The sequence below is a fragment of the Tyto alba genome, unplaced genomic scaffold (genome assembly GCF_018691265.1).
Source record: "Tyto alba isolate M040663 unplaced genomic scaffold, T.alba_DEE_v4.0 Super-Scaffold_1000006, whole genome shotgun sequence".
Classification (NCBI taxonomy): Eukaryota; Metazoa; Chordata; class Aves; order Strigiformes; family Tytonidae; genus Tyto; species Tyto alba.
This window is the reverse complement of record NW_024881272.1, coordinates 8,192,654-8,201,825: the sequence shown is the minus strand read 5'-3', so window position 1 is coordinate 8,201,825 and position 9,172 is coordinate 8,192,654. Positions and strand designations below refer to the sequence as shown.

Here is a 9,172-nt window from a genome sequence, read left to right as displayed (position 1 = left end):
GGGGTTGAATTCGGCTGCTGTCCTCCCAGGACCCCTTCCGTGGGAACCCAGGTCCCCTCCTGGGCTTTCTGCAGCACCAGCAGCCGCGGGGCTGAGCCGTGGGGCGGTGAGCTCGTACACCCACTCCGGAGGGTCCCCTTCCCGCCAGGGCCAACCTTCGGCGGGCGATGCTGGTTTGGGGGTTTCTCTTCCCACTGGTCCCTGCCCTCGGGCAACGCGCCACCACCCCTGCCCGGCGGCTGCCCGCACCCCACCCCTGCGCACAGGGCAGCGCGCCCGGTGGGAGTTCCCCGCCCTCGTCCCCCGCGGGCCCCCGCTGCCACCATCCCACGGGGGGCACCGCAGCGTGTCCCCGCCGCCGGCCGCTCCGTCCCCGCGGCCCAGCCCCACGCACCCACGGCCCGGTGTCCGTCTGTCCGGGCCCCGCCCCTCCGCCCGCCGGGGCGGGCGCCCCCTGGCGGCGGGCGTGGCGCGGCGGTGCGGGGCGTGGCGCGGCGCGGCGCGGCGGAGGAAGCGGGGGCGGGCGGTTCGCTCCTCGGCACCGTGTCCCTCCGCGCGGGGCGGCTGCAGGCGCCATCGGCGGCCGGGTAGATCCCTCCGCGTCGTGTCGCGCCGTGGCCGTGGCGGCGGGAGCGGGGCCGTGGCCATGGCCCGCGGAGCGGGGCCAGCGCTCGCCGCCCTCCTCGGCCTGGTGCTGGCCGTGCTCAGCCGCGCCGAGCCCGCGGCCGGTGAGTGGCGTGGGGGTGGGGTGGGGGGGGCTGTGGGGCTGAGGCGGTGCGCGGGTGGCTCCTCGGCGGGAGGCTGAGGGGTTGCGTGGAGCCGCCCCTTGCGTGGCCCGGCGTCTCGGGGGGGGACCGGCGCCGCTTCGAACGTGGCCGCGCCGGCCTCGGTGTCACCCTCCTCCCTCGGGCGGGACGGGGAAGGGGACCCGAGTCTGGGGGAGGAGGAGGAGGAGTGGGGGGGGGGCGGCCGCGCGTGGGGTGTCATCGCGTGGCGGGTGCCCCCCGCCTCTTTGTGTGCGGAGTGACCCCCCCACACACACCCACGCCCCCACCCCGGCTCACCTGCGAGCCCGGCCGCCCCGCGGGTGGCGGTGCAGGTCCCTCCCGTGGGGGGCTGCTCTCCCGTGTGGGGGGGGGGGGGTTTACACGTAACGGAAAAGCGAAATGGAAGTCGTCTGCCGCTGGCAGTGCGCGGCAGTGATATATGTACAGTTGCAAAAACGGCCCGAGTGCTTGAGGTTTTTCGATTTCAAAACACGGGAGAAAATGGTTTGCTGCTTTCCGCCGCTTGAAATACCTATGCATCGCGTTCGTTCTGGCCTCTTTGTTGAGGAAATATCTACGCATCCAGAAGGAATTTCTACGTATTCTCCTCTTTTTCACTGTTGATCGGTTCAGGCGCGACGAAGCCGTGTGTGCCCATCGGAAGGAACTCCTGCTTTTTGTCACTGTCCCCCGTTACGTGTTGGCATCTGCAAGGCGCTTTGCAGCCGGGCTGGGGGACGCGGTCCACGGCCGTAGCGGTCGGGCTGCGATGGATTTCACGCCTCTCCCAGAGTAACGCGCAGCCTTGCAGCGCGCTAAAGCTCTCGGGGACCAGCAGTCACTGATCGCTTATGTGACTTCTCAGTCTTTCTTCCTTTTTGCTCCTGAGAGGCTGAACTGCTCTTCAGAGGACTGGCGGAGAGCGCAGCGATGGGAGAAAGTGGTAGTGGAAGTTGTTTAGTGCGTGACCGAGTGAGACGCTGGTAATTTCAGCAATTTTATTTGTTGGTATGGTTGGGAGTGGAAGCTGGCGTCTGCAGAATTTTGACCGCTACTGCTGTCTTGGATACAGAGTAGTCAGGTTAATCAGTCTTTCTGTTTTGACTTTGAAATGATCATTATTTGTCTCCTGGGAGAAATGTTGTTTGTTTGGGTGTTTTTTTGTTTGTTTGTTTGGGGTTTTTTTTTCAGTAACCCCCTCTGAAATCTGACTTAGTTTGACCAATATGTTGCAAGAAGGTGGTTGGAGTCAAAAAAAAAAAAACCAAAAAAACAACCCAAAACCACCAAAAAAGCTATTTTATGAATGTGTTTTGGCCAGATTTGCTCAAAAGGGACTGGAAAAATAAAGGGGTCTTTCAAGGGTAGGTGTCTTACAAATTCAGAAATATGTTCTTTTGGTAGGCTAGAGGTGTGGTGCATAGTAGGACTCTTATTTCTGGAAGTGGCTTATGCAGTCCAGGAAGATGGCAAAATGCTATTTTTGCAAAGGCTAAATGTCATGTGCACTTAGTTAAACTGTACCTTCATACTGGTAACTTACTGGTTTATTGCTAGCCCTACCTATTCCTTCTCTGACAGGGGCGGAGAGGAGGAGTAGCTGTGGTATTGCTTCTTGTCACTTGACTGGGTATCAATACCTACCAGGCCAGCCAAGGTCCTCCCATGCTGCAGAAGTTTTTGGCGTTGTGGGTGAAATCTCTTCCCCGTGCTAAACAAAGGCTGGTTGTCAGAGATGACAAATCTAGACTGAAAATTCAAGAGATACTGACCTGCATCTGGTTCTTGGGAGTGGGAGCTGTGGCTTGAATGAATGGGAAAGGGAAAGATGAAGTCACCGAAAGGGTATTTTCAGGTGCATATTCAACTGTCTTGATGCTCTTGTGCAAGAGCGGGCAGGTATCTGATGTCAGCCCTCTTGGTCAATAAATAGGAGGCTCCTGGATGCACTAAGTGCTATGGTTTGGACTACTCAACTCTGCCTCATCATGCAAGCCCAGTGGCGTAGCAACTTGCTTTTCCAGTTGAGCCGTTGTTTAGTTTTGCAAAAGGCTGCAGTTGAAGTTGCAGTAAGCTGGGGTGGGGCAGCAACACCTGCGCTTTTGGTGAGGATACTCTCCTGATAATTGCTGTGAACGATTTGCTCCTCTTCGGATCAGGCAGCAATGGGCGAAACCGGAATCCTCACTTGTAAAGCCTACCCTAGTTACCCACTGTCATTATTAACACTTGGGTTTTGCTAAGCCCGGTTTCACCAGGTTGCTGTTGGCTCTCAGCCCATATTTCTGACAGGTTGCAATCCACTTCTAGTGTAGAGCAGCACAAAGGCAGTGCGTTGATGTGGACTGCAGTTTGGGATCTTCAGTATTCAGACAGTGAAACTTTTGAGGACTTCAGATAACACTGACAATGCCGGTCTGCTTGATAGGGATTTGCTTACAGAAGAACAAGTTTTACTTGATCTTTTGAAGGTGTTACTGTCTATCGAATTTGTTCTTATCAAAGCTGCTGATTTAGACTTTCAAAAGGGAGTGTGATGAGAATCTGGCTCACTCGCATCACTTCCTGCAGGGCATCTCTTAGTCAGATTAGAAATACGTGAAGATCTTCTTGCTGACGTTCTCAGGACTTGAATCCTTGGGAAAAGAGGACTCACGCCTCGGGTGGCATTTGGCGCTAGAATCTCTTACGGTGGGTGGGCTGGGTTTTTGTCGGCTTCCACAGTTATTTCCCTCCCTCCCTTTTTTTTAGGTGTCTTGCTGATGTTTCAGGGAGTGGGTAATGCTCTTCAAGATGCTCTGGCCCTCTTCAGCTTCTCCCATTTTCAAAAATGGTATCCGTGCTGTGAGAGGGGACCGGCAGCTGGGGTTTGAACCCCGGGCAAGGAGCAGGGGAAGAAGGGGCAGCAGGACTCTGGCAGCCTCTTCCTTCTGGACTTGGGAATCTTACTTAACAGCAAAACCAAACGGTCACAATTTGTAACTCCAGGTGTAACATTGTGTCCTTTAAGTTTGTACTCTTGGCTAATGACTGTTAAGCAGCGGAATGATACAGTCCTTCGGGACACATTAGGGACATGTCATCCGTATTGGGGAGGAAAAAAGAGCTTCCCTAAGCATCTGTGTTAAAAAGTCCTTTTGTGGTTATATTCTTAGTTTCTATGAATTTACTCTGAAATCATCTTGCCAACAGAAGTCGAGGGCTGTCAGCGCCCATCTAGAAGAAACAGTGCTCTAAACAGGGTCATCTGAGAGCTGCAGAAATAATCGTTCATTCTGTTTAGAAAATAGTCTGTTCCTAGGGCACATATCCTTTTTTTAGACCGCTACGAGGATGAAAAAAGAGCTTTGTATCTCAAAATGGCACAGGCATCTGCTGTTTGTTCCATGCAGCAAGCCTTCATCTCGTTTCTCTGACATCACCCTGGACGGCTGCAGAAGCGCTGCTCAGCACAAGTATCAGGCTAGCATTTCTGCACAGGCAAACATGCTTAATGTTCAAATTAATAAAGATTTAGTGCTGGAGAATGACGGAAGACTTTGAAGAAGACGTGAGCATGGCTCCCGTCTGCCAGATTGCCATGGAAACACCAATACCTCTTCAGCTCTTTAATTGCCTTCCCTACATTTTTTTGTTGAAAACTTTTTTTTTTTTTTTTTTAAAAAAAAAACCCTAAATGCTTTATGTTGCATGTTGTTGGATTTTAGGCATTTTGGCTTTGTTTGGAAAACTGAAAGTAAGGAAAGGCAGGGAACAGTAGCTGTGTAAGGAAATGGAGAATATGGTGACTGACAGACTTTTGAATTGTATTACAAGTACATCCTGAATTCAGTATGTAGTATGGCTTGAACTTTTCCTGGTAGTTTTTCAACAGGAATGGTGTCATATGAACTGTAGCTGCATCTGGTAGAAATAGCAGTCCTCCTGCAGCCTCTTAGGCCTAAGACCCTGGTGATAGGAAGAATTCAACCCTATCTGTGAATTTGCACAGTGATTCCCAGCTCTGTTCTTAGGAAGGCAAATTAGTAGTTTTTGCCGGTTCCTAGATGTTTGGAGGAGAGATTTGAAACATGATGACAGGGCATGCAGTGTGTCTGAGAGCTTAATGTAGTCAGATTTGCTGTTAGCACTCTGAAATTAAAAAAAACCCTGAAGAACTACTAAATCTTTTTTTTTTTTTTTCTTCTTACAGTCTTGTTCTTCTAAAATCCACTTAAGTATTTGTTTTTGCTCTATTTATTCATTTATTTTTAGCACTTATTTAGACAAGTTAGTGAAGGGAACCAGTCTAGATATTGGGGTTTTCTCTCTGAAAAGCTATAGGACATTGCCTGAGTGCCTTCACACTCCTCTGAGCTCTGCTCAGCTTCTCAGTTGATGAGTCTTGCATTATCCAATTGATTTCAGGCTTTTGTGTGTAAAAACAGCGGAGATGTCTTAATAATCTGATTAGAGCACTTTTACTTTACAGACTATTTCCATGCCTTGTAGACAAACTTTGTCAGTAACTACTACCCTGTCTGTGAAACGTGAACTGGTTGGCGTGTTTAAATTCCCCAAAATGTTAACATTTTCTAAATGAGTTGAATATGAGGCTTTTACTAGTTTGCTTCCTTTACCTTCCATGTGGCAATCCGTTCGTAAGAAAAAAAGAAGGAGCTTTTTTCATATTTTCAGCTAGCACTTTTTAACTGGGTTTTTCCCTGGTACGTAATCTTACTGGAACTGTAATCTGTTGAGGTTAGTGAATAGCATAATTAGTTATCACTCCTTCGCGGTTTTCCTCCAAAATCTGGTTATCTTCGGGTATTCTCTCCATATGTGCAGTGCTTCTTATTCCTTACCAGCTTTTTCAGCAGCTGTTTGTGTGGTGCGAGGTTCTGCTGTGGAAGGATTTTGTCCCTTTCTGCACACTGAGGACCTACCGATCTTCCTCCAGAATTGCACCTCATGTTTCAGCATTTTCTTAGCTTCTTTTTTCATGCTTTGTTTTTCTCGAGGGGAATCAGAAGCTGTGTATTTCTCCCTTGGAATTTGAGACCCCTTGATTTTTAGTGTAGCTGGTGTTTCTGACCATGCTGATGGTTGTCCTCTTCAGAGTCGATCCGCCACTGGCAAGCAGCCTGAGCTTTCGTAAGGATTCCCTATGTATCCCATGCCGCTGCTGTTTGAGGGCTTTGAATCCTTTCTCCTCCTTTCTCTTCGTATAAGATGGGTAACACAGTTGAAATGATGGGCTTTTTCTCATGATTGTCAATCAAGACAGAAGATCCACTGAGTATGTAAAGGTTGTTGAAACCTATTTTGTCCTTTAGTTTTCTTTCTAGTCTTTAATGCATTTTTAGCCTGATTTTTTCTTCTATGTTCAGGTAGGTTGTTTTCCACCCTCTCCCACAAGAGAGCTTTTGAACCTATGGAGAAGTTTCAACCAAATATGATGCAGGTCGAGGTTCTTAAGAGATACTGAGTTTCTGAGAACTTAATGGAAAACTTATGGACAGAAAGGGAAGAGAGGCAGATCCATATAGTGTCCTCTCAAGGAGAAGGCTGTACTAGCAGCTCAACCGTGTTCTCTACCAGAATACTGTTCTCCCTTTACTTGAAGTAAAACCTTTGGTCAGAGTCTGCACCTTCTTAGATACAGGATAATCAACCACAAAGCTACAGGAAACCAGCTTTACAACGTTTCTTCCTCACAGCATTAATTGTTTTGGTATTTTGCATTTTTATTTCTGTTTGACTTTTTCTGAACTTGTGGGTAAGGAGTTTATTGGCATTGCTTTCCTTTTAGTATTTACAACAAAGCCCTTTCAGATTTTCTCTGGTTGTGGCTCTGTTTCCCTATAGCGGTCTTCTCTCTTAAAAGCTGAACTCTGACACTTACAGCTTCTGATCTTAATCCATCACTAATTTCTTTTAAATTTATGGCCTAGAAAGTATCTGAATTTATAGTGGGCAGATGAAATATAGAAACCAGATCACAACTTCCAGATCGTCTCTGCATCTGAAAGAACGATAAGGCAGAAACACAGCTTTTTTTTCCCTTCTAGATTTGCTTTAACTGTCTCTAGCCAAAAAGATTAAACCTGGGTGAAACTGAATTCCAGTCAAGTGTTAACTTTAGTGAATTCAGATGCTGAGAATCGCAGTACTTCCTATAGTGTTTCTGTAAGTAATGCTTTCTGCTTATGCTGATTTTATGGCAGTGGCTACCTATTTTTTTCCTCCGTCCTTGGAAAATAGTCCTGGTAGGCTGGTTAAATGTCAGGTTAGAATTTGTGTCTAACTGCAGGCACGTGCAAGGGTTTGCATGGACTCTAGGCTGGGTCGTAGAGCCAATAACATTCGTCTCACATGCACTTAGAGCCCTTGTCTGGAGAGTCTTTCAAACTTGGCTACGACGTGTGCTAGAAATGGGGTGGTACTTTCACCAAGTGGTGGCCTGCCCACTTCATAAGAAGCCAGTCTTCTGATAATCATAGGGCGTCTTCCCAATATTCCTGTAATATGCCCAGAAGGACTGATAAAAATCATGAGGTGGTTCAATACCTTAAAAAGCCGTGGGATTTCCCCTTGAAGACCTGCTGGCATACTGGAACGAGCCCTCTGCTGCATGGGAGTGTGAAGACTTGAAACATCACTGCTTGTGCTTGGCCTGGGCTAACCCAGCTTCTGACAGTCGTGGTGCTTTTGGCAAGCTACAGCAAGTCCAGAAAAACAGCAAATAATTCACCATTGCTGTTTTTTTAAACACAGAGGAAAACTGTCAAAAGCAGCCTGTTAGGCTCAGAGCCTTGACAGCATGCTGATGCTATCTGTATACGGCTTCTAGAAAAGTGGCTTTATCTTTTCAAGACAGGACTGTCTTCTCTCATGCTGTACACACCAAACTATTTCCAGTTAACATAATGGATGCAACGAAAGATACTTTTTATGATAGCTGAGGTAGAAGGTAAAGTTTCTGATGCTATTAACTCTTGAGCACAACATGGTAGAGTAGCAGAAAAGTAGCTTTTGAAGTAAGTCATGTTGAAATGCCTTGGTTTTGCATGCATTGTGAAATTGTTAAAGATATCATGAAATACAGGAAGACAGTGCTTTGTGCACAGAAATGCTAATTTTACTGTGAGAACTGTAGTCTTCAATGTCCCTTGTGATTTTTTTTTTTAAGACAAGTGGCCATGTTACTTTTTAATACTCATTTTAATATAGAATATGGTTACATTTACATTCGCTTCAGCTTTAGTTGCATTTCCATGTATTTCTATTCAGGCTATTCTAGTCTTAAGCTGAAAAAGTACAAAAAAGTCTTTTTGCTTTTGTTTTCTTAGCTTCTTTCACTTCTAAATTACTATATACAAAATATATATTTAGCTGTCTGCATTGCCCCATTCACTATGTGTCTCTGTTAAAGAATTCTAAGGACGAGTAGTAGTTTAATGACCTGCTAAACAGCAGTTCAAGGCAGGAATAATTTGTCAAAAAACAGGAGAAAATTAATCATTACTTTGCTGAAGCGTCTCTGGTGTGTCTTTATTTGGCCTAGCAAGCTAACCAGGAATCACTGATTTGGATCCTTATGGCGACCCTGAAAGCCGTCACCCTCTTGTTCCCCTCCGTGCAGTTGTGCTGGGAGGTAGTTTTGGCCAAGTGCTAGTTAAGCTTTTACTATGTGGGTTACAAAATCAACTGGCTGCTCAGTTCTCACTGGGGACGCGGGTACTCGAGGAGATTACAAAATTGTGTTTGAAAGCATGGGCACAAAAGAAATAATCCTGTGAGTATTTGCTTCACTGGCTCGACTGGTGTGAAAAGAATGAAAATTCAAGGTAGTGAGTTGAGAATACCTAGTCTGCTTCCCCTCTCGGTTCTCTGAAATGTGGTAAAGCTCATGTTAACCTTCCTCCGTTTCCCTGGAATAGCGTCAGTCGTAAGAGAAGTCCAAATCATTACAGGTCCTTCTGCAGTTTCTCTTGAGCACAGTGTAACCGAACTGTGAGAACTGGAGCTAATCTTTGCTGTGAAAACAAGCTGCTGTAGTGCTAGACAGAAGCAGATGAGGTTTGGAGTTGAAGCCTCATGGATGTTGCTGTTAAATGCGATAAAAATTGTCAGACAGGTGCAAATCAGTGTAAGTGGTTCTGACCACGGTGGGGGGGAATGCCATGCAGAATCCGTGTTAATATTTCTGTCGCTTGGTAACCCTGACCTCAGGGGTTATCTGAAAGGGGCTCAGAGTGGAATTTTGTTCATTTCCCGAGAGCTCTGCAGAAGCAACACCATCCGAGTGCCCCTTTTTCAGAAATCGAGCTAAGAGAAACAGCCATACTGGTATTGTGGGAAATATTAATAATTTTCCTGGGCAACTGAATTTAAATTGACTGTATTCTCTGTAGGGATTGCAA

The 9,172-nt window shown here is 47.2% G+C and overlaps 1 protein-coding gene across 1 annotated transcript in view; it reads left to right on the top strand.

Moving 5' to 3' along the window:
• Positions 1-535: 535 nt before the first annotated feature.
• Positions 536-9,172, top strand: part of NOTCH2 (notch receptor 2) — an 87,804-nt gene continuing 79,167 nt past the window's right edge. The window contains exon 1 of the mRNA XM_032998544.2: positions 536-728. Within this exon, the coding sequence (XP_032854435.2) occupies positions 647-728 (82 nt within the window). The 5' untranslated portion in view covers positions 536-646. The remainder of the gene's footprint in view (positions 729-9,172) is intronic.